The sequence below is a fragment of the Ahaetulla prasina genome, chromosome 1 (genome assembly GCF_028640845.1).
Source record: "Ahaetulla prasina isolate Xishuangbanna chromosome 1, ASM2864084v1, whole genome shotgun sequence".
In the NCBI taxonomy this organism is placed as follows: Eukaryota; Metazoa; Chordata; class Lepidosauria; order Squamata; family Colubridae; genus Ahaetulla; species Ahaetulla prasina.
The window spans coordinates 262,595,288-262,621,900 of NC_080539.1; the positions used below are offsets into that span (position 1 = coordinate 262,595,288).

Genomic DNA, 26,613 nt, shown 5'->3' on the forward strand with positions numbered 1-26,613 from the left:
TCTTATTTCATCACAAGTCACAGTCTATTAGTGTCTTAATGTTTCTATCAATAAATGATGGATTTGGAAATGATAATTCAAGTTTTAAATTACTTGTGAATACCTAATGAAGCCAGCAAATCAGGAATTATATTTCAGAAGAATTGCATGTGACAGTTAAAAAACAAAAGGCCAATGTAATTTCAGCAGTGGCACCTTCAGCAGCAGGAACCCATCCCCACCCTTTCTATTTTTTTCCCCCTCTAAGCCTTAAGAGGTAGTTAAAATTTGCTCTGCAAGAATTGTAGTTAATCTCTGGAAGGAGAGGAATTTAAATAATTTTATTGCTCCAGTGTCCTGATTTTTCTCAGTGTGATGGGAGAGAAGGAGATATAAGAAATCAAATTTGCAATGAATAAGATTTTGTAAAAATTTGTACCTATAACACTTCTATTGTATATTCCCCTCTGTTTTCTAATACAATCTTCAAATGATTCAATAAATCAGCATGCTGGAAGATCCAGGAAGGACAAAAAGAAGTATTGTTAGGTAGTTAAACTAAGAAATTGACTTCTGCAAGATGCAGGGATGACACTCAATCTACTTCAATAACTTTCAGGGGATCACAAATTCTTGGGGGATAAAACTGTGAGTGGCTTTTTGTTATTCATGTGAAGAGGCTAAATGTTTCTGAATATCAACAGCCATAACGAAGACTAACAGCAAACTATAAAACAAGATTTAAAAAGAAGAACTATCATTGCTGACTATATAGCCATGCTTACAGAAAAATGAATATTAATAGAATAGAATAGAATAGAATAGAATAGAATAGAATAGAATAGAATAGAATAGAATAGAATAGAATAGAATAGAATGTTTTATTGGCCAACTGTGATTGGACACACAAGGAATTTGTTTTGGTGCATACGCTCTCAGCGTACATAAAAGAAAAGATACATTCATCAAGAATCATAAGGTACAACACTTAATGATAGTCATAGGGTACAAATTTAACACTTAGTGATATTATATTATATAATGATGTTATAGCCAATAGCTACACACTAACACAAACACACACACATACATACACACACAAAACCTCAGCATCAGTTTTTGATTGGAATCAAACTATAAATTCAGCAGAAGGGCTTCTAGTTAAGAAAGCCCGGTGATGGTTTTTAACCGGAAAAGGAAAATGAGCATATTTTAAATACATTTCAAATAATTTGGAAATATGTGATGTGATTCTAAAAACTAAGACTTCCTACTAATTTGCTGAAAAGATTACCCATATTTTTCCAAATGTTTTATTATCGATCCACTACTGTTTAAATAATAGCTATGAAAATGCCGTGCTACATCTGACAATTGCTATTATACTCAAATAGTTTAAGAACCTGAGGGATATTAAGCATTGGGATCAATGCTTTACTGAATAGAAATTTCAGACAGTGATCAATTGTTTCAGAAATCTGCACAAAACTTGTTTAGATGCAAATCATATACCAGTTTTTTGGAGGAGTGCTACCCTGTTGAGAATTACAACTCTCAACATCCTAAACCCCAGAACTACTTCATCCTGTAATTGGTCCTCATCCAGCTCATCACAACATCCAGGCACTAAGTGAGGCCTCAATGGAACCGCTTGTCTGGCTGGAGAATGGAGATACACCACAAAGTATCATCAAAGTACCAGCGATGCTGTACTCCATGCCAATCAATGATGCCACCAAGCAGCTTCACCTAGATATTTAAGGGAGTGCTGAAAGAACTGGGTCTGGAGTTACCACATGTGGAAGAAGCGTAGAATTAGATATCTTCCTTCCCTATCAATATCAGCTGGAATCATCCAGAGAGAAAGGAGTACAAACAGTCACACTCCCGCCCAAGCATCCTAAGCCAATCCAGAAAGATACCATGATCAGTGATCAGAAAGCCACTAAGAGATCTAGGTGGGGCAAAACAGATTCTCTACTCCCGTCCATAAGTACTCCTGATGCTGTCCCAGTATTATGTGGTTTCCATAGTGCAGGGTTCAGTACTCATTCAGTACTGAACTCTGAGTGGGAAAAAAGAATTAGATAATCTGTTTCTTCCAAGGTCTTTTGAAGCTGAGCATCTGTCACCTTCCCCAAAATGGGAAAATGGGCTGCTGATTGTCTCTCTACTTTATGTAGTAGCATCAATACTGGTAGCATTCAGAAGAGTTATGTTAACAAAAGATGGTTACTTGCATTTCTTTAATGTTTTATTCTTTGAGCTCAAAGTAGTATATGAGGCCTCCCATCCCCAAGTGTTCTCCACCACAACAATTCTGTGAGGTGGTTTGATATGAGAAAGACAGACTGTCCCAAAGTCACCCAAAAACCATCTGTGGTTGAGAGTGGAGAAGAGTCTGGGTCTTCCTGCACCTAGTCCAGCACCTTAACCACACCATCCTAGCTTTCTAACCTTTTATACTCATGTCCTGCTTAGACATTTCTTTGACCTTGTGAAACCAGACTTCTAGATTAGATCAATGTGTAGCTTGTCCCAATGGCTTTTCTATTTTTATGTTAAATTTTGTGGGATTTTCATAAAATGAGCTACAATCTTTTCAGAAATTTGAATGGATTTTAAATTTGTTATATGGATGAATAAGCAAAGGAGATTGTTAGAAGCAATAGAAAAATCCAGTTCCCTTGACAGGGTTTATAAAGTAAAAATTTGTTTAGGAGATCTGTGTAGATTGCTGCTCATGTTTTCTTCAAACATATTAGCAAGGGGAAAAAAACGACATATCCAAGACATATCAGAAGCAAACCTAGGCAATCATCCTTTTGTCTGAGCCATATTTAATGTCATAGCATGCTACATGTGCCGTCTTGGCTGAGCATCTGAAATCTAAAAGGTGTTCATTATTGGGAGAAAGCATCTGCCCATTATGTTTTTTCTTCCCTGCCAGCTTTCCCAGATGGCGCTCATCATTTTTAATTTGCTACCGCAAGTGGTGATCACATATGAATCTGTTTGCCTACCGGTCCTCTTGGATGGCTCCGTTTTTCTGATGAACTTTGGCATCTCTAACTGAACAAACTAAGATGTATTGTTCTGTTTCTAATGTGACCCCTAATCAGTTCCAGCTTATCTGTATTTCATTTGTTATGGCCAAATATACATTTTTCAAAAGGCATGACGATCATAACTTCATTAAACCTTCATTCTAACAGAGAAATATTGTCTTCTTCATGAATTGTTCCAAGTCCCAAGAAATATCTATAGATGGTGATGAATTCTTGAAAATGCCTTTATTGCCATAGCATAGTTACATATCTTTTACCTCTGCCTTAGTTTTTTTTTTATTTGCATTTATATCCTGCCCTTGAAGACTCAGGGCGGCTTACACTATGTTAGCAATAGTCTTCATCCTATTTGTATATTTATATATAAAGTCAACTTATTGCCCCCAACAATCTGGGTCCTCATTTTACCTACCTTATAAAGAATGGAAGGCTGAGTCAACCTTGGGCCTGGTGGGACTAGAACCTGCAGTAATTGCAGGCAGCTGTGTTAATAACAGACTGTCTTACCAGTCTGAGCCACAGAGGCCCTGTTAGTGATAACAAACCCAGGGTATCAGAAGATTGCAAAGTTGTTAATTAGAAAAATATATGTTTCTGTGGAACTTAGTCATAAAACATTTAGTTACCTTCCCGTTAATTTAAGAGGGGGTCAACTTATTTTCCAAAGCACCAGAAGGCAAGACAAGAAACAATGGATGGAAACTAATTAAAGAGAGAACCAACCTACAACTAAGGAGAAATTTCCTGATGGTGAGAACAATCACCTAGTGGAACAGCTTGCCTTCAGAAGTTGTAGGTGCTTCATCACTGGAGGCTTTTAAGAAGAGACTGGACAGCCACTTGTCTCAAATGGTAAAGGGTCTCTTGCTTGAGCAGGGGGTTGGATTAGAAGACCTGCAAGGTCCCTTCCAATTCTGATATTCTATGTTCTAAAAGGCAGAGAAGGGAGAAGTCCCTGAACTGCATCCACATACTTGGACTGGAGACTTGCAGGCTTAGCTCCTGATAACACCCTGGAACAGGGGGGGGGGTGTGTGTGAAATCCAGCAGGTTCTGACAGATTCTGGAGAACTGGTAGTGGAAATTTTGAGTAGTTCAGAGAACTGGCAAATACCACTGGCTGGCCCCAGAGTGGGGTGAGAATGGAGATTTTGCATATCCTTCCCCTGCCACGCCCACCAAGCCACCCCCACCAAGCCACACCCCACCCACCAAGCCAAGCCCACAGAACCGGTAGTAAAAAAAAAAATTGGATTTCACCACTGCCCTGAGGGGGGGAAATCCGTGGAGTTTTGTTTTGTTTTTTTCCTTCTTCTGGTGGCTTTGTGTTTGGTTGTATTTGCTTTCAAGGCAGCAGTTTAGAATGCTGTGTCTCTGGTGAAGGAGTCCCCAAGTGATTTTGGTATGCATTTGGAATCTCCAGAGCTTATATTTCTCCCCTGTGTAAGGACACTGTGTCAGCTCACATTATAAGTGTGGATTTCATCTTGTTGATTCATAGAGTCCCTTGCATGAGAGAGGTTTGAATCTGAAATATGAGACAAATGCCGGCTGAGCATGAATTTCATGGGCTGCTATTATGCACTGATGCCCTGACGGAATCACAAAAGGAGATGCTATGGCTTTTGCCTTGGAGGCAGTTAAACCTGTGGTTTTTATGTTGCACTCTTCTCCCTTTTTAATATGCTTTGGGAAAAGAAACCAACTTTTGACCACAATAATAATAATAATCAGGTGTGCATAGCTACCAGGCATAAGGTTACTGTATTTCGTGGAGTGGCGCAGCTCTCCTATTTGCTCCATTGTAAATGACCTTACTGACTTTGAGACTGTTTCTATCATGCTCTTAGCATTAATTGCTTTTTTAAATCCAGGGTGGATGGAAGAAATTGGACTAACTTTCCATGGGATTAATTCATAGGTAATTGTGTATAGCAGAGAGCAACCTTTTATAGAAATATATATATATATAACCAAGGGCTACATTTTAAAATTGTTTTAAGAAGCCAGTTGGGGTTGAAAGTAACTTCAGGGGACCTGGCAGCAAACTGATCATTCCTCCTGTTTCAGTATTTATCATAATAGAAAATGTGAATACTATCTTTTAACACATGACTTTGTTCTATAGAAATAGGACTCTGCCATTTTTCTTTCCCTTATACCAATCATCTTTTGTCATCTTCCCCAATTGGGAGCAAAAGGGATAGAATACAAATATGAATCTTGCTGGAATGGGAGTGAAAGAGATAAAGTAGGAACATTTCTGCATACCCTGTGGTTGTTTTAATGGCATTTCCACAAACGACCTTGACTTGGAGCTTCTTGTCATCGTGAAACCACAGCTATCTTATCCAGTCACCTTGTCATAATACATTCCTAAATTATACCCTTGGCTCCTTTGAGCCCTACTACACAAAACCCTCCATTTGTGTGTGCATGTGTGTGCTGGCACATAATGCACCACTGCATCCAGGTATGCCAAGCACATCTGAATTGACACCAAGGGAGATGGGCAGTACAGATTAGATTCCTGGTGAAATCTATATGGAAGAGGCCAGTAATTTAGGGGTGGAGGGGGGAGTAGAAACACAAAGACTTGCAAATGTCACTGTTTACTCTGATCAAAATAGACCTAAGTTAATTTACACTTTGTAGATCTGCAGTTAAAAGAAGGTTGAGGCAATTTTAGTACTCATTTCCTTCCAAATTACAGTAGCTAAATGAATAATACAAATAATAGTTACAAAAGTTATTCTCCTGAGATTGTTCCACTGAATGGCTCTGCGGGCACAGGGCCAAGTCTTTCATCCCTCCGTTAAACCAACAGTTCCTCCTTTGCCAGCTTACAATTCCTGCAGAGAATTATACCGTTCCTATTTTTGTTCTGCTCAATTTAAAATCATACAGTGGTCATTAGGTTTAACAATAGACATTATGATTTACCCTGTTCATTTGCTTTTGCCTCATGTAGCCTTTATGAAGGCTAATTGGAGTGTTCTTTTTATTGACATATTTATCATGGATTGTTGTGTTTGTTCTTGTTCTTTTGACATAACAAGTTGCCTGGTGTTTAACTGATAGGTAGTGTGGCTTCACCTTGTATGTTTTGATATGCCAAAGTTGACAATAGACTAATGATCTCTCCTGGGAACAAAGCTGTTGTCACTCATTCAGGGCAGCCATTCACCTTGATTTACAGCCTTTAAAAAAAAAAAAAAAAGAAATGTATTGACTTCATCTTTTGATATTCAGTTAAGAGATTCAGTCTAAGTTTGGAGTTGAAATAGCTTTGATCAGATTAAAGCCTGGAGTTGCACAGAAAAATGATACAGTTTGTTAATCGATACCTTGGCATTGCTCCTTTTACATAGGTGACGATGGTTTGATCTAAGCAATCTTGGGAAAAGACACAACACTCTGTTTTACTTGTATTGTTTTGTATTGTATTGTTTTGTTTTGTATTGTTTTGTATTGTTTTGTATTGTTTTGTTTTGTATTGTATTGTTTTGTATTGTATTGGTTAAACACACAGATCAAAGCATAAAATCTTTACGGTAAGACCAAGATTTACAGGCTACAGGCAGTCCTCGATTTACAACAGGTTGCTTAGTGATGGTTTGCAAAGCTGGAAAGATTGGGGAACTTTGAGATAGAGGGCGTTATTGTCCTGATGGAAATTTTAATGGCTAAAAAAACAGTAGGTGGGTAGGATATCTTATGTGAAATATCTGCTAGATAATGTATAACTCTGAACCACTGGAAAATGCTGGAAAATGCATCCTTGATTTAATTTAATTCCCACCTCTGAACCACTGGAAAATGCTGGAAAATGCTGGAAAATGCTGGAAAATGCTGGAAAATGCTGGAAAATGCTGGAAAATGCTGGAAAATGCTGGAAAATGCATCCTTGATTTAATTTAATTCCACCTCTGAACCACAGGGAGATGGTAAGGAAACATTTTCTTACATTCTATTTCTATTATTATTCAGAAAGTGAATACAAATAATAGTTACAAAGTTATTCTCCTGAGATTGTTCCACTGAATGGCTCTGCGGGCACAGGGCCAAGTCTTTCATCCCTCCGTTAAACCAACAGTTCCTCCTTTGCCAGCTTACAATTCCTGCAGAGAATTATACCGTTCCTATTTTTGTTCTGCTCAATTTAAAATCATACAGTGGTCATTAGGTTTAACAATAGACATTATGATTTACCCTGTTCATTTGCTTTTGCCTCATGTAGCCTTTATGAAGGCTAATTGGAGTGTTCTTTTTATTGACATATTTATCATGGATTGTTGTGTTTGTTCTTGTTCTTTTGACATAACAAGTTGCCTGGTGTTTAACTGATAGGTAGTGTGGCTTCACCTTGTATGTTTTGATATGCCAAAGTTGACAATAGACTAATGATCTCTCCTGGGAACAAAGCTGTTGTCACTCATTCAGGGCAGCCATTCACCTTGATTTACAGCCTTTTAAAAAAAAAAAGAAATGTATTGACTTCATCTTTTGATATTCAGTTAAGAGATTCAGTCTAAGTTTGGAGTTGAAATAGCTTTGATCAGATTAAAGCCTGGAGTTGCACAGAAAAATGATACAGTTTGTTAATCGATACCTTGGCATTGCTCCTTTTACATAGGTGACGATGGTTTGATCTAAGCAATCTTGGGAAAAGACACAACACTCTGTTTTACTTGTATTGTTTTGTATTGTATTGGTTAAACACACAGATCAAAGCATAAAATCTTTACGGTAAGACCAAGATTTACAGGCTACAGGCAGTCCTCGATTTACAACAGGTTGCTTAGTGATGGTTCGAAGTTACAGCGGCACTGAAAAAAGTGACTTATGACCATTTTTCACACTTATGACTGTTGCAGCATCCCCATGGTCATGTGATCAAAATCCAGATGGTTGGCAGATGACTTCTGTTTATGATGGTTCTGGGTATTCTGGGGACATGTGATCCCCTTTTGCAACCTTCTGACAAGAAAAGTCAATGGGGAAATCAGGTTCATTTAAGAACCATGTTACTAACTTAACCACTGCAGTGATTCCCTTAACAAATGTGGCAAGAGAAGTCTAAAATGGGGCAAAACTCACTTAATAAATTTTTCACTAAGCAACATAAATTTTGGGCTCATTTGCAGTCGTAACTCAAGGACTATCTAATATATATTCCTTAGGGGAGAATAATGTGTACAACCAGATAGAGCAGGAATCCCCAATCCCCGGGCTACTGCCCAATACCAGGCCATAAACTGTTCCAAACTGGGCCATGGAAATGGCAGGTCAGAGTGTGTGTGTGTGTGTGCGTGCGTGCGTGTGTGTGTGTGTGCATGCCCACTTGCACAAGCAGCGAGCAAGTGCATGCGCACGCGGTCCATTTGTGTGAGTGGCAGGCATGCATGCCTGCCGGTCACGCAGATGGAGGTGTATGTGTGGAACCATCCTTTCTCTCCCTTGCCTGCTGGTTTGCAAAGCTGGAAAGATTGGGGAACTTTGAGATAGAGGGCGTTATTGTCCTGATGGAAATTTTAATGGCTAAAAAAACAGTAGGTGGGTAGGATATCTTATGTGAAATATCTGCTAGATAATGTATAACTCTGAACCACTGGAAAATGCTGGAAAATGCATCCTTGATTTAATTTAATTCCCACCTCTGAACCACTGGAAAATGCTGGAAAATGCTGGAAAATGCATCCTTGATTTAATTTAATTCCACCTCTGAACCACTGGAAAATGCTGGAAAATGCTGGAAAATGCATCCTTGATTTAATTTAATTCCACCTCTGAACCACTGGAAAATGCTGGAAAATGCTGGAAAATGCTGGAAAATGCATCCTTGATTTAATTTAATTCCACCTCTGAACCACTGGAAAATGCTGGAAAATGCTGGAAAATGCTGGAAAATGCTGGAAAATGCTGGAAAATGCATCCTTGATTTAATTTAATTCCACCTCTGAACCACTGGAAAATGCTGGAAAATGCATCCTTGATTTAATTTAATTCCACCTCTGAACCACTGGAAAATGCTGGAAAATGCTGGAAAATGCATCCTTGATTTAATTTAATTCCACCTCTGAACCACTGGAAAATGCATCCTTGATTTAATTTAATTCCACCTCTGAACCACTGGAAAATGCATCCTTGATTTAATTTAATTCCACCTCTGAACCACTGGAAAATGCATCCTTGATTTAATTTAATTCCACCTCTGAACCACTGGAAAATGCTGGAAAATGCTGGAAAATGCTGGAAAATGCATCCTTGATTTAATTTAATTCCACCTCTGAACCACTGGAAAATGCTGGAAAATGCATCCTTGATTTAATTTAATTCCCACCTCTGAACCACAGGGGAGATGGTAAGGAAACATTTTCTTACATTCTATTTCTATTATTATTCAGAAAGTGAATACAAATAATCACATAGAAAGGAGTGAAGAGAATAACCATTTATATACAAATAAAAAATAAAAAATAAACACCAGTAAAAACATTAGAAAGCTTCGTAATTACAAGTTATAATCTTATTTCCCATTGTACCCCAACTGATAGTTACAATCAATATATTTGGAAGTGTTAGGAGTTGTCTCTAATTTTTATTTAAGCCCTTTCATTTATTTTGCTTTTGGTTTTTTTCTTTCTTAGAAACATATTCTGAATATCTGAATTTGCCTTGTTGTGTCACGTATGATATTTAAGAGAGCTGTGGTTAAGCTTCTCTTGTGTATGTATACCATTACTTTTGCCATTGCTATAGAGCAGGAGTGTAAAACTTGTGGCCCACGGGCCAGATGTGTCACATGCTGGCCACGCCCATGTCCGGTTTAGCAAAGGGGGGAAAAGTCACAATACGTCACGTTACAATGCTGTGATGATGCAACTTTGACACCCCTGCTATAGACGCTCCAGATTTGCTTCCAGTATCATCTGGAAGAGATTTCTGATTTGATAATATACTCCAATTGTATATTATCAATAAATACCAAGTGCACTGGTATTTATATTTAGCAGTATGTTTCCTATGAAGGAATCCCCTAAGATATTCTAACCATTTACCTTCTAAAGTGATAAATTAATGCAGTCCCCATAATTAATAAAGATAGGGACAATAATCAAATGTGTCACCTACGTGCAGTAAACATTGTTTATCAAATACAATAATAATAAACTTTTACAGCTTTACAAAATAAAATGGATTGGATATCATCAAGAAATAAATTAATTTAAAACAATTTTAATGGGAAGGATGAGCTTGCTTTCTTGCATAATTCCTGAAATCTGGATTTCATTTTAAGTTACCTGCTTTCATTTCTTTTTCCATATTTTTTCCATAGATATAAACATTTTATTTCAGCAACCATAGAAAAGCCAGAACTATAGAAATAGGGTCCTGCAAACTTTAATAACTTAATATAACTAAAGGCTTATCACTTTTAATGTTTCTTTTATCATCTAAAGATTTTTCCCCATTTTGAAAGACATTTAAGATAATGTTTAAAAATACTGAACTTCTACAAACATCCCGGAGGTGACTGATATATTGTTACATGCAATGCTGGTAGAATGCCAGAAACACATTATTATTTTAAGAAAAGCCAATCATCATTATCTGTAAGACAATAATGCAAAAAATGTAATGTGATTGATTGTTTTTATGCTAATAAATGCTGGCTTTTCATTGTGAAAATCCTTAGATTTATCAAATGAAATAAAATTCTGCAGATAACTGGTACTGTTTGTTGTAACTGAATGGGACAATATAAGATACCTTTTTTTTTTCCTTGGAGTGACTAGCAGATTTAACAACACTGTGGAAAATATCGCTGGATGGAAATTCTTTAGCACTTCAATGAGTCTCTGGACAACTTAATTTTGAAATGATATTTTAATTTCAATTCAGAAATCATTTCATAATTATGTAGAAGCAAAAACAAAAAACAAAAAACACCCAACCCCACTGACCTTAAACATTGGATAAAAGGGATTGATTCCCACCCACCCCAAGCTTTGCTATTATGCTTACTTTATGTAGACTTTGAAACTTCCTTATCTGTAGGTCTCAGCACATATTGGATGAATATATTGGTATGTCCTATATTGTATATTCCTTCTACACTCAGGTTATGCAGCACTTAAGATACAGCACATATTGGATGGATATATTGGTATGCCCCTATACTGTACATTCCTTTTTTCCCTTCCTTGGTTGACAAAATAGTAACTTTCATCATCATTTGGGTTATGCAGCATTTGGGATATGATTTTACAAAAAATGTTTCAGAGTGCAAATGTAATTTGTGTTTGCACTACTTTAAAGTGGCTGCGCTGGTCTGGGAAAATATAAGGCAGGGTTAAGGAGCTGTAGATCGATGTTACAGACAGTGTTGTTTCTCATTACATTACTAGGTTGTAGAAATTGGAATAATCAGATTTGGTGCTATGGGCCATTGTAAAAAATTAAAAAGTTACAGGAATTGGGGCTTTAGGCTGTGTCCTCATTCCTTTATTTATGTCACACTAAAAATGTACAGAGGTTTTTCTCAACCATAAACTTGAAATTATTCCATTTCAAATTTCAGTCCAAGATTATTTACATTTTAAAAGGCTTCTTATGTTTATTTCATCACATTCTTTTAAATCAGTTTAGAGGGCATTGACTTTGGTAGTGTCATCCTGTGAGATTTGTCTTAATTACCCAATGAAAAATATGGATTTGAGACATCAAAAGCTATGGACTTCCGGGAAAAGTACAGAGAACTAAAATGGCTCTGCAAAAGTGGAGCTGACAACCTGGCAAAGACCAAGGACTCAGTTAATAGACCAGTTCCTTGGAATCTCTCTGGATAAGTAGAAGAACTGTACTTCAGACAGTTGCTTATTGTGAGGAGACTGAAAGACAGTGGCTTTATGCAGGATTGAGTCCCAGGAGATAGTGGAATTAGCTATCTTGGTCACAACTGTGGTGGGAACATTTAAAGAACAGTAGGTTTGCAAACCTCACTTTCCAATCACTTTTAGAAATTGCATATTATTTACTTCTAAGCTATTGCAGATCTTTCAGAACAACAAATTTAAAAATGCTAGATGAATCTCCCTTCATCCCTGAATGAATATCTTAAACATAACCCGCAAGAAAATTAAGGTCTTTTGGATAAGAATTTGGTGGATTATTCAAAATGTACTGAAGAAGAAGATAAAGTTCCTGCCACAATTTTTTTTTTTGGGAATTATAACGGATTGTACAGGGATTGAGACTAAATTGATTCTGAATTTAATAACAGCAGCAAGACTGTTGATTGGACAATACTGGAAGAAAGAAGAGGTACCTACAATAGAAGAATGGATACTGAAAGTCATTAATTTGGCTGAGATGGCTAAAATCTCAGCGTTTTTAAAAGACAATACGCAGGAAAGATATTTAATTGAATGGAAAAAATGGATTGATTATTTACAAAATAGATATCAGATTAAGAAATATCAGATTGCCTTTGAATAATTAGAAAGTTATTTTATGTAATGGGGAGGGGGTTGGGAGATGAAAAGCTTTGGATGAGGTTATTTGGATTGGAAGGGAAAATTTTATTCTATGTTTGGTTTATGTATAACAATACCTTGTGATTGACCCGGGAAGCCGGGGAGGGATGGGGAAGGGTTTTTGGGGAGGAGGGGAAAAAGGAAATGTTTTGTTTTTAAAACTCTTTCAATAAAAAAAAAAAAGAATATCTTAAACATAACCCAAAGAATTTAAAGAATCTTTAAGATTTAGATCTTAGAAAGTTATACTAGTAATACTAGGAGTCCACAGTATCAACAATGTCAGTATAATGTCCGCTGAGATGTTATTGAAGAAATGACAAATATAGAATAAATTTTATCTGACAAGATAGAGATGGTATCAAAAGTGGATTTACAAATGACAGGGCAAAAGAATGACTTAGAAAAGGATGTTTCACTAACTCTACAAAAGAAACTGGCTGAGGTTTTAAAATTTAAAAGGGAAATACAAAGGAAAAACCAAGAGAATGACCCAGATAAATGTTTTCCTCTTGAATTAACAAGCAAGGCTAGTTAAAGCATTGAAAAACTCTGTGTGATGGGACAAAGAAGAAGAGAAATCAAATCCAACAACAGCATTTGAATCAACTAAAGAGTAAGACTTCAAGAAATAAAAAGAAGAAATATAAAGTTGGTTTATTTGATCAAGGTTAAAACAGGATATGTTGCTACATCTGGCAACTTTATATTTCTGCTGACACCAGGACTGAAAAGATAATTGTTTATGGATTTGTTTATAGATAAGACATGGGATATGAGATGAAGAAATAAATGTTCGTAATTTTAGAAGAGGTGAATGGTCAATAAATTTGTTTACACATTGTGATGAAGACTGAAAGTTTCTTCTTTATATATTTACTTTCTCTTTATTCTTAATTTTTTGCTTCTTTCTCTTTTTCCTGTAGTCTGTACTTCATTTTCCTAATCTTTTATGTTTAGTTTGTATTACATTTTTCTAGTATATTATTATAATTAACATTCTAAAAATTATATGGATTTTTTTGGCATGGGAGGAATTCCTAGAAGATTTGTTGTATAAAACTGAAAGAAACCCTTGCCTTATTTGTGCAATGGTTTGTTGTCTGTCAATATTTGCAAAGAAAAAGATTTTCAAGCAACATGGTCAAATTTGTTTAAATTATTAAAGTTATAGTAGATCTTTAATTAGCCTCTCTTTTCAGGATATGCATTTGGTATTTTCCCAAGGCTAAGACTTAATTACATCCTCCATTCTAAAATGTGATTCTGACCATCTTCCATCTGTATGGTGGATTCATGGGCTGAATAATATCCCACCCCAATATTAAGGTGTTCCCCATTCAATCACATCTTTTCCCCAGAAAGCAGCAGAGCTCCTGTAAATGACCTTCTAGATTAGGGGCTCTGTATTTACATTCAATTTCTAGTTCTGCGCTATCGGTAGAAAATGATTATCAAGGCATGAAATTAGAAGTCTAACCCAGGGGAAAACAATTGGATATTTTGTCCTTTCTCTATTGCTTCTTCTTCTCTTCTCCCTTATTAGTGGGAGGAAAGAAGCAATCACCAGAAAGGTCAGAAATGTTTATTTACCGATATTAAGATGCTGCCTAGGCAGTTTCTTTTTACAGCATAAAATAATTGCTCCCTAAGATGTTGGTAACTAAGGAAGGCAAAGTGCATGTGAGAAGTTGAGACAGTGGGGCCTGAAATGAGAGCTTGGGGCCCAATGACAGGTACCAGGGCAGTAGCTGGGGAGTTCAGCAACAATGAGTAATCCCAACCCTCCACCCCATAACAACCTTAGCAACAATTAAGTCTAACATCCCCACTCCTACTGGGATGGGCAGTGATAATAACAGCTGTAAGGAAATATTTTTTAAACAGTGTGTGTGAGAGAGAGGGGGAGGGAGGGAGAGAAGGGGAGGGAGAGGGAGTGGGGAGAGAGAGAGAGAGAGAGTGTGTCCTGGAAATCAAATTACAAAAAGATTGCCAATTAGTCTTATTCACGTTTAAACAACATCCATCTTTGCCTCAAAAAGGTACAGAAAGTTTTTTTCTTCTTCTTTTATGCTAGTAGAAATTCAGTCTGAGATTGAAGTTTATTTAATTATATTTGTCAACTGCCTTAAATTCATAGAGATAAAACAAAAAGTAATTAAAAAACAGAGTAGATAAGAGTAAGGTAGGGTTGGGTAGGGTAGGGTAGGGTAAGAGAAGAGAGAAGAAAGAAGAGAAGAATATAGAAGAATAGAATAGAATAGAATAGAATAGAATAGAATAGAATAGAATAGAATAGAATAGAATAGAATAGAATAGAATAGAATAGAATCTTTTTCAGTTTTCTTTCTTAGCTGATAACTTTAAATAATAAAAAGGAAGGTGCTGCGCAAAATATAGAAGGATTGTAAGTAAAAGGCAATGTTATCTTGATTCCAAAGCACCTGAGGGTAGAACAAGAAGCAATGGGTGGAAATTGATCAAGGAAAGAAGCAACTTAGAACTAAGGAGAAGTTTCCTGACAGTTAGAACAATTAATCAGTGGAACAACTTGCCTGCAGAAGTTGTGAATGCTCCAACACGGGAAATTTTTAAGAAAATGTTGGATAACCATCTGTCTGAGATTGTTTAGGGTTTCTTGCCTGGGCAGGGGGTTGGACTAGAAGGCCTCCAAGGTCCCTTCCAACTCTGTTGTTGTTATTATTATTATCTTTTCCATACACATAACATTTATGAAAGAAGGACAATTTTGCACAACGAGAGCCTCCGACAGGAAATCAGACAGATGGATTCTATCAAAAGTAATGTGATCCTGACAGCAGTGGCTAGGGCTGGGAGTCACGGGCACACTAAGCAAACAATTTATTCTCTTGAGATTTCTTTCTCTCCAATCTCTCTCCTCTGTAGGCAGGAAAGGGGAAGCAGTTTCTGTAGACAACCTCTCCTTTGCCTGACCTTTCCCCCCATCCTCATCAGAGGAGAGAGATTGGAGAGAGATTTCAGGAGAATAAGCTGATTGCTCTTCTACACATAGAAAACAACATCACAGCAGCAGAAAAATGTCAAGGCAAAGGAGAGATTGCCTGCAGAAATTGCTTGCTTCCCCCTCCCCCCCGCCCTTTGTAAAACATAGAGATTGGATTTCAAGGGAATACTGTAAGCTGTTTACAGTAGCGCACCAGCAACTCCCAGCCCCAGGTTGTTGGCACAATAACATTGCTTTCAATGTATAGAAGAGTAAACAGCTTATTTGCTTGCAATTCTTCTGTCTGATTTGCAATGGTGGAATTAAAAAAAAAAACACAGGTCAGGCACAGGAGGAAGTGCATTGGATATAATGGCGATTACGTGTCTGAAGGAAGCTGAGTAGTTTGTAAATAGGCTATAATGTTATTAATGGTCAGTAGGTGTAGACTACCCAAAGTCTAAGAGAGTATGGAACCAAAGGCTGAAATTGTCATTACTTTAGGTGAACATGACCTCTATTATTACAGAAAACACTTTTGAATGTCTTATTGTACGTCAATGTTCATGAGAGCCTGGACAAGAGTATGCCAGTTCTGCTTATGTAATCTCCAGTCGAGCAAAGAGTGGGGAATATGTTACAAAGAAAACTCCTTTTTTAATTTATTTATTCAATTTCTCTTGGAACCGTGCAGCTCTTTAAGGCAGCTTCGCTTCACTGAGATTTCAATGACAGCATCCTTTTGAAGTGAAGCCAGAGATTGAAATGCTTCCTTGCTCTCCCCTGTAGAGGTGGTGTGCAGAAGCTGCATTTGGCAAAGTGGGATGTTTCTCATGGCTTGGCCTCCCACCATGGCTCTTTGCTAGGGCAAAACCACACACTCCAGGAGGCACTTTATCGTGCTGAGGGAAATTGACATGTCTCTGCAAGGGGGATCACAAGCAATCTGAAGGCCTTTTCCACTTTGCTTCTCAGACAAGTATGTCAGGCAGCAAAAAGTTGAAAACAAAGCTAAAATCAGTTAGCACTAAAGGGTCTGGCAGAAGAGATGCGTTTGTAAATGCAGAGGGAAAGGAAAAACCAAAAGGGGTGGGGGTAGGGTGGATGTTACATCACTTCAGAACAATTCCTCTCACAGCAGGGATTTGGTCAGGAAATTTTAATGGCCAGATTCCTGACAGGAGAAGAACCCTATACTCAAGGCTCAACATGTTAAAATTACAAATAAAGGAGAACATTTATGGTTCAGGGTTGAAATGAGGAGTCTTTGATGCGCTCTGAGCTTGGTGGTTTTCTTGCAGATGTTTCATTACCCGAACTAGGTAACATTATCAGCAGAGGTGGTTTCAGCAACTTCTGACCAGTTCTGGAGAACCGGGAGTGGAAATTTTGAGTAGTTCAGAGAACCGGCAAATACCACTGGCTGGCCCCAGAGTGGGGTGGGAATGGAGATTTTGCAGTATTCTTCCCCTGCCATGCCCACCAAGCCACACTCACCAAGCCACACCCAGAGAACCACTATTAAAATTTTTTGAAACCCACCACATCTGATGAGCCCACATCAGTGTTCAGAAAGCACCAATGACCCCTCATGTCAAACTCATTCCGATCGCATCCTTGCTTATTTTTCCTCATCCATCCTAAAGCTCCAAACAACTTTCACCTTACTAGATTCATGCAGTGAATAAATAGCAGCGGGGCTTAGAAGGAACCGTATGGAGCAACCAAGGTGTCCCATATTCACTAGTGCTACCTTCAATATAGTTTGATAGGAGGGCCAGGTCTGCTGCAGGACAATTTTGCCATGGCTCTTTGTTCTGCCAATGGAGGGCAGAGGAATCATTAGAGTTGAGGCAGCATCAATCCATTCATCCTTTTCTCTATTAGAAAACACTCCACAAGCATAATTTTCATCCTCTCCTGACAAACAAGCTTAAATCTACCCATGGAAGATATATATTTCAGGTTATCTGCTGATCACCTCTATCTTAGATAAAGGCCTCTCTGAAGTTTTCACTTACTGCCACTGATTTTGATTTATGTAAATTGTAATCAATGATTCCCCAACCAACAGAAATGTATGGTAAAGCAGTCTATTATGATAAAATGTGAATGTCTGTTAAGATATATTGGAGTTAATAAAATAAAAGTTAATTCCTCTGGATCCTTCAGACAATTTATAAAAGTTGATTTGCTGCTATTAGAACTTAACTGCAAAACAAAACAAGTTACAGCAACTACATTATGTAGAGTCACATTTCAGCCTTGGTAAGAAAACCTGAAAAGTTTATAGATAACTATGACAGAAAGGTAGCTGAATTCACCAAAGAAAAACAACACTGACATTTTTGCAGTTTCATAGAATTTTTTCTTCATCTTGGATTTCCCCATCACATATTACTTTGCAAAAAAATTATGGGTCAACATTGCAGCCAATTTTTACATATCTATACTTGGGGATGGAGGTTTGTTCTCCGAGCTTGTGGATGGTTTTTGAATGTTTCGTTACCAGATTAAATAAAATCTTCAGCATAATTTAAGGGATTCCCTAAATTCCGCTGAAGATATTACCTAGCTTAGAATGAAACATTCAGAAACCAACCCACAAGCTGGGAGAACAAACCCTCATCCTACACCCGCTTAAAAAGCAAACAAACTCCTTTAGTATGAAATTGATTAGGGGTTTTGTCAATTTCAGGCAACAGCTGAGAGCCCATTGAGTCTTCTAATCAACCAATTAAGGTCACAGAACTGAGCTTGTTATCTTGCAGTTAGCACTTTTTAGGGACACCACCGTACTGCTGAGAAAAGCAGTTCAGGAAGATGGCCTGTTTAGGCAATCTCTCCCTCTGCAAAGGGTTTGGGTGTGGGGTAGGGGAGAAAAAAACAGGTCAGAAACAGAATGGCATGTATTAACTGTCTGTAATGGTGAGCATGGAGCAGAGAGAAGGATGCTGTGAAGTCTGTAAATGCAAGCATCGATTGCAATGTGACTGTTCTATCACCATTGTAACTACAGTCGCTATCCAAGGCAGTTGTTAAACAAGTGCCTTTCTAAATAAATTTGCCCTGTAGTATATAATAGGAAGACAGCATCTCGCCATATTGAAAAAAATATTATCACCATTCATAGCCCCTCTTCCCTAATTCTTTAAAACTAGAGCTTTTTACAGGTTCTAAATATTTACTGTATGAAAAATGACCACAGATTTTCAGTTGTTCCATAAAAAAAACCATTGACTGGAAATCATAATTCATCACAAACTGTTTTTCTCTGAAGAAATATTTCTAAAACTGGAAATAAACTGGAAAGAATAATAAATTCAATTCTACTGTATGGTTAAATCTTTCATAATATCAAGTTATTCTATATCCCCTTTTTTGAAGTTTTTTCTCCTTATAATAATGTGGAATTATTAAAAAAAACAATAGAAGAAAGCAATTTTGCCACAAAAGCAAGCAGTAATAAGATTCTAACAATGTTTAGATCTATTTAAAATCGATTTTTGAATTGATTTTCAGCCAAAGAAATACCTAGATAAAGAAAACTACAGATAGTAATAAAAAAAAAGCAGATGCTATCTCATTAAATTTCCAGGAAACACTAAATAACGATGTCTATATAGAAAAACAAAACTCTAATTTTTGATGGACAAACTAACTGGAAGTTTTTATAATAGCTACGGTAGGTAATATTATTTTCAGTCACCATTTTTAATATTGGAAAATTGAATATGGAAGTTAGGAAAATATATTGTTCAGATACCTATTTTTCTTTATACAGGCGGTCCTTGAATTATGATCACAATTGAGCCCAAACTATCAATTGCTAAGCAAGGCAGTTGTTTAGTGAGTTTTGCCCCATTTTATGACCTTTTTGTCACAATTGTTAAGCGAATCACTGTAGTTGTCTAGTGAATAATGTAGCTATTAAGCAAATCTGGCTTCCCACATTGACTTTGCTTGATCACATGACCCCAGGACAGTGCAATTATCATAAATATATGGCAGGCGCCTGAATTTTGATTCACTGCAATGGTCATAAGCATGAAAACTGGTCATAAGTTACTTTTTTCAGTGTTGTTGTATCTTCGAACATTCTCTAAATGAATGGCTGTAAGTCAAGGACTAACCTGCATGTTGTATTTTTAATGTGCCTCACTTGCAGTTCAACTGTTGTCATGGCTCTTCAGCCCAAAAATGCCTATTCACAGAATTTATCATCTTGGATGCATATATATCACTGTATTTGCTTTATTTTCAGATCGATAAGTATGCTCAGCGGGACCTGAAGAAAGGGCTTCATTTGTACGGAACTGATGGAAATATTGGTTTAACTAATGCATGGAGCATCATACAAACAGATGTAAGCTTGTACTTCTTCATTATTCTTTCCCATAACACCAGCAGGTGCTAACACCTACACACCCATCTGCCTGGCTTTGAATTTCCAATGGAAATATTGGAAATTTATTTGGGATTTCTATAAGCATTTGCCTTTAAAAAAAAAAAAAGCAAATACTACAGCACTGTTCCTGACCTGGAATCAAGGCCCTGATATTTAATGAATCTTTCCCCAGCCTACTTTGGAATCTACAGATAAGGGTTTAATTTGATGCTTTGGTGCTCATCGGCATGCAGAGAAGCACACACGCAGACAGACAAAATGCAAAGGAAATCCCACAAGTAATTACAGAGCACAGGAGATACCACATTTCAATCATCATGCTACAACCTTAGTGATACTAGAGAAAATGAGATAAAGAAGTTCACAAGCGCTTTTCTTCAGTCCTCTTTGTTTCCTCTTTTGCATCCAAGGCTCTATTGAATGAGTCAGCAGTCAAGAGAAGGAAGGAACATAGTTGTTCTTGCTATACATTTGAGAATACAAGAACATGAGATCAGGGTTGTGCTTTTTTAAATCAGCTTGCCATCTTACACAAAGAACACCAGATACACTTATAGTCCACAAATAAGAATTATTTGCATATAGCATACATGTCTGTGTGTGTATGGCATGTGTGTGTGTATGTGTGTTTGTTTTCATAGGTTTTCACGGGTATAGGTGTGTAGGTCTTGGCATATTCGGGTCTTTTCCCGTGTAAGGTTGAGAGTATCTTGGCGACGTTTCGACGAGATCTCACTCATCATCTTCAGGCTGGTGCTTTCAGCTTTGTGCTTGTACAAGCACGAAGCCAAAAGCACCAGCCTGAAGATGATGAGTGAGACCTCATCGAAACGTCGCCAAGATACTCTCAACCCACACACACACACACACACACACACACACACACATGGAAATAGTAACAAAAATTACATATATATGTATGTATTTTTTTAATTCCTAAGAATTGAAACAATAAAGTAATAACAATATGAGCTCAGAGAAACATTATATATGTGTGCATGTAATTTTTTGTTATTGTTTCCCTGAGCTCATACTGTTATTACTCTATTGTTTCAATTCACAAATGAAAATTTGTGCATACAAATGAATCCCAAAGATTTTATTGATTAGCCAACTCTGGAAGCCAGAAGAATGAACTTTCACAGCTCGAGAGTTTGATATATATTAGATGTTGAGATCATTTTAGTCTCACAGTTAACTTTGCCCTTGTCCAGAATTGCCATACCATTTGTTTCCACTGGAATATTTTTTACAATAAAGTTGATAATGGCTTAATAGGGTGGCAGCAGTTTTATAGGTACTAATATGCTTGAGGGATGCTACAAGCTTGATTGGAATAAAGGATCTAAAATTATGTTTTTTTCGAGAGATACAAAATTCTTACTAAGGGTTCTAAAACTCTTGAAACACTCTCTTGCACAGTTTTCAGTAAACAAAATAAAACTTGATTATACAACAGTATCTCTTTGGCTGTTCTCTTAAAAGTAGTGAACTGTCCATTTTAATTTTAAATTTAGTCATCTGTATGTACATGGGACATCTCAATTTTTTCCTGTTGATAAAAAAATTAAATAGTCCTGTTATTGCCGCTATATTTCAGGTCACCTGAATTAGCCTGTATTCTCCTCTGGTATTGCTCAAGTTTTCATACAGTTCATCACTGTATTTAATACTGCTTTTGTGTAATCTGCATAATGGGAATGGTTAATTACAATCCCAATAATTTGTTCTCTTTCCAGTTGAAGAAGTTACATTGTCTATTCAAATGACTCTCACATTTGTATGGATGTACATTCTCAATTCCAAATTGCTGTGACATGTTACTTTGCACAAATAGAAGGCATTCATTTTATGAATACCAAAATAGAATATATATATATATATGAGGGTACAGATTAGTGACCTGCTAACCAGGACTCAGGGGAAAATAGAAATAGAATTTCAAATATATTATCATAATATGAATACTTTAATTTGTTGACAGAATTAGATTATTCAACAACACAATTAGATTTCAGTTTTGAAATATTGGTTCTGTTGGATCTCCTTTTGTAAATGTAGAAAGTTTTCTCCAACCATGAGATAGAAGACTTCATTCCAATGAGCAGATAAAATCTAAGTTTCTCAACCCACAGTTTCTCTGTATGTTGTTTTTATTAAAACATTTGTCTGAAAAATAATTAACTAGGAACTAAATGTAACTGATCCCAATATTTGGTATTCTGTGTTTCTTCCTTTTTTTTTTTGTATGACTAATATGATTGCATACAACTTGTTTATATTGGAATGTAAATTAGTACACACTTTTTCTGTTCCCAATATTTTTATTTGAATAAACAAAACAACAAAACTACAAAAGTTAATTTACAGAGTCCCATTATACTGTCAATTTTCTCCCCTTCCCTGCTCAGTTAAAATTTTGAATTGGAGAAGAATTGCAGATACCTCATGAATGATACATGCTTATTTTCGGACTAGGGTTATGAACCACAAATATTCATGTTCAGAATTCATTCATTGGGAGACTTGACTTCAGCAGTTAATAAATAACATAACTTCCTTGGCATCTCTACGGAGAAAAGAATCAAATTTCCCATCTATTTCGAAGTGTACTTGGAGGCAGAATCAAAGATCTGCTATTTTTCTCAGTTATCCCCCTTTGTCACTTCTGCCATGGGGAACTTGCTTCAGGAAATATTTGACAATAAAAGAATGTAGAGCCTTTGATTGTAGTCACTTCAGAAAGATTGGAGGACATAGCTTTGTACATTAAGAAATCTACTTGCATTTGTACAACAGGCAAGGAACGCTGAACGCGTGAAACAAAAATAACACAGGAACTTCACAGTTTCCTCAATTTTCCCAGCCTTCCTTAAAGGCAAAAGCAAACTGGACAATTTGGAAAAATTCAGAATGCTAATTTTCCAGATCCATGTTGATTCATGTGTGAGTAGGCAATTAAAACAATCGTTTTAATAATTTGAAAGTTGCAGAACTGAACTAGAGAGATATCCCACAACCCAATAATACAATAATTGTTAGCTGCCCAGAATCATGTGTCTAAGATGGGCAGCCATATAAACATGTTAAATAAATAAATAAACCCACATTCAGTGGAGGCTGCTGCTCATTAATTAAATGCTGTCTGGTTGGCATAACTATGAAATCGTCTGCCCAGTTGTACAGTGTGACCACCTTTTTTTCAGGTTTGCAGAGTAGATCTTACAAAGGGATCCTGAACTCCTAGAACAATCTACAGATTGCTGTCTCTTGAAAACCAAGGTTCACATCCAGAATGTGCTGAATTGCTACAATAGAAGTGATATCAATCAATATTTAACACGCTGATATTTGGAAAAGGTGGCTGCCTTCAGTCTCAGTTCCCAGATCATGACTTCATTAGTAAATGTCAAAGACAATTTCAAAACAGAGCATATATGAATTTGAAACCACTCATTGTTACATGTCATCTAATAAAATTGTCATTGCTGTAACCCGAACACTTTTTGGGATGGTAATAACATACTTGAAAAATAATACAACCGCACTCTGTATTGCTGATAATATCATATCTTCTGTCAAAAAACTTTCTCATTTGAGTTTTTCTTTTCTTTTTTAAGTCCCATGAAGAAGGAACAGTGGAAATGTTTTTCTTGGTTCCTCCCCCCACCCCCATTGATATAATTCTAGTTCTTTTCACTTTTATTGTAAAATGCATGGAATTTGATAAAAATGTTTTCTTTAATTTCCACACAATTTAAGTGCTTTTGTTGTCCAAAGATGAGACAAGAGATCTACTTCATTCAGCAACTTTCCAAGCCATGTTGAATATTAGGAGCAGTGGTTCTCAATCTATTCTTCACCACTGCTCCTACTTTAAATTTAATTTACCCCCTTTAAATACCTTTTGTGGCCATGGTTCATGACCATGTATGGACTCCCAACACTTAATTCAATATTTAAATCATAACATTTCTTCAAGCCTTCGCACACCCCCATGACATCGTGCTCCCCCCACCCAGGGTTCCACAGACCACAGGTTGAGAAACATTGGTTAGGAGCACTTCAGAATGAACAGGAATATCGTAATTAGGCAAAGCCATTTTTTTTTACTCTTTTTCTCTTCCCTTCATATTGTACCTGTAATGTATCTTTAAGAGTTTTGGAGGGAAAACTGAGCGGGAAAAAGCACGTTGCTGATTGGATGAAGCCTCTGGCTAAACTGTATATAAAGAGAGGGTTTTCCCAGCCCGAGCCGCTGGGTTCACCATATAGTAAAGAGCTGTTGTCACTATCCTGGTCTCCTGCCTTGTTATTGCCCGAACATAACACTGGCGACGAGGATGGGATCTCGAGGCTAGGAGCGCCAGGAAAAAAGCTGAATTCACCAGGAAGATGCGAACCCAGCAAACAAGGGGCGGAAAGCAGCGATGTCCAGCTACACACCGCCAGCGCCATTCGACCCAGCTAAGGAAAAATGGGGGTCATACATGGCTCGTTTCGAGTGTTTCCTCGAGGCGAACGAACTTCAAGGAGTCTCAGACAACAGGAAGCGAGCGTATTTCCTGAGCCACTGCGGTCCAGAGGTTTTCGACACCGCAGAATCGTTGGCGAGCCAACGCCGTACAATCGGTGCCGTGGCAGACTCTACAGACCGTATTGAAAGCCCATTATGCACCAACGCCGTCCAAGTATGTGCAACGGTACGAATTCAGGAGCGAGGCAGCAAGAGGCGAGTCCATCAGCGTATACATGGCAGCCCTGAGGAAAGCCTCAAAACCATTGCGAGTACCGAGACTTGGAAGAGGCATTGCTGGAGCAACTCATTCGTGGGGTCAGGGACATCCGTTTGCGGCGGCTGCTGTCCAAAAGCAACCTAACGCTGGCAAACGCCTTGGATGAAGCCAGGGCTCATGAGATGTCTACCCAAGCGGCGGAAACCCTACAAAAGCAGGTCGCACCAACGGCTGGTGCGAAATCAACCCCGTCCACAATGAAGAGGTCCAGGCCGAGTCGGACGGTGAGGAGGAGGAAGGAGTCTTCCACACCGGGAGGCCGGAGAAAGAAGACCGGGGTGACTGCGCGAGTTGTGGAGGGCAACACCAACGACAACAATGCAAATTTAAGGATGCGACTTGTCGGCGGTGCGGAAGAAGGGCACATAGCACAGGTCTGTCGAGCACCCCAACCTTCCGCCAAAATTCAAACTGACCAACCAGAGCGCGGAACGCGGCGGCCCGTGATTGGTCAATTCAAAAAAGGCGCGAAGTTGAATCAGACTGCCGTGAGAGTGGGTCACGCAGCAACACGCCTAGAGAAAAAAATCTTTACGAAAACAAAGATTGAGGGGGTGCCGTGCCGATTGGAGGTGGACACCGGCTCAGCGATCACGATCATGTCCTGGGACACTCTCGTGAAAGCCTTACCCGCCATCGCAAAGCGCAAGCTGAAACCACAGAACTTAAAGGTACAAGACTACCAAGGGAATCGCATCCCTGTTCGAGGGGTAACGTCCGTCCACGTCGAGTATGGACAATACAAGAAAACTCTGCCCATCACCATAGTCGATGGGACCCTGCCAAGCTTGTTGGGACTGGACTGGTTCCGAGCATTGGGCATGGGAGTGACTGGAATCTTCAGAAACGAAGTCAACCTCAAAGACGCACTCATGAAGGAATTTGGGGACGTTTTCAGAGACTGCCTGGGCAAGTACACGGGGACCCCTATTTCTTTTAACTTAGACCCCCAAGTTGCCCCTATCCGTCTAAAGGCTAGGAGGGTCCCGTTCGCCCTAAAGCCCAGGATTGACCGGGAACTGGACAAGCTAGTAAACCAGGGAATTCTAGTGCCAGTTGACCATGCTAAGTGGGAGACCCCTATAGTCACCCCAGTCAAACCGGACGGGTCGGTCCGGATTTGCGCTGACTATAAGGCAACGCTTAACAAAGCGTTGCAAAGAGTCTTACCCGTCCGGTGGTACAGCACTTACTGCACTCAATGGGGCAAGGGCAGGTTTTGCCAAGCTAGACTTGGCCCAAGCCTATCAACAGCTGCCTGTAGATAGCAGCACAGCCAAGCGCAGACAATTGTGACTCACAGAGGGCTTTTAAGTGTACCCGGTTACAGTTTGGGGTTAGTGTGGCCCCAGGGTTATTTCAGAACCTAATGGAGCGGCTATTACAGGGACTACCAGGGGTGGTACCATACTTTGACGATGTACTGGTATCCGCTGAGAATCTAGAGGAATTAGGGGTAAGGCTGCGAAAAGTTTTGGGCATTTTCCGGTCTGCGGTCTCAAAGTTAAACTGAACAAATGCCAGATCGGGGTTGAATCTGTGGAATTCCTGGGCTACGGATAGACAGGAAGGATTCACCCACTGAGAGCAAGGTACGGGCCATCAGGAAGGCCCCGGTTCCAAAGAACAAAACGGAGTTGCAGGCATTCTTAGGTCTGGTCAATTTCTACGCGGTATTTTTAAGAAATAAGGCAACAGTAGCCGAGCCGCTGCATAAATTACTAGCAAAGACGGCTGCATGGTCTTGGGGAAAGGCGGAAGCTAGGGCATTCGAAGGGTAAAGAATCTCCTATCGGTGATAGCCTCCTTATCCAATACAATGGCACGCTGCCATTAGTGTTAAGCTGCGATGCATCTC

General features: G+C 38.3%; 1 protein-coding gene across 12 annotated transcripts in view; it reads left to right on the forward strand.

Annotated features, from left to right (window-relative positions):
- Positions 1-26,613, forward strand: part of TSPAN4 (tetraspanin 4) — an 827,759-nt gene that overhangs the window by 783,786 nt on the left and 17,360 nt on the right. For all 12 annotated transcript variants that reach the window (XM_058157452.1, XM_058157443.1, XM_058157461.1 and 9 more), the window contains one exon: positions 19,816-19,917. In XM_058157452.1, coding sequence (XP_058013435.1) covers positions 19,816-19,917 — 102 coding nt within the window. The remainder of the gene's footprint in view (positions 1-19,815; positions 19,918-26,613) is intronic.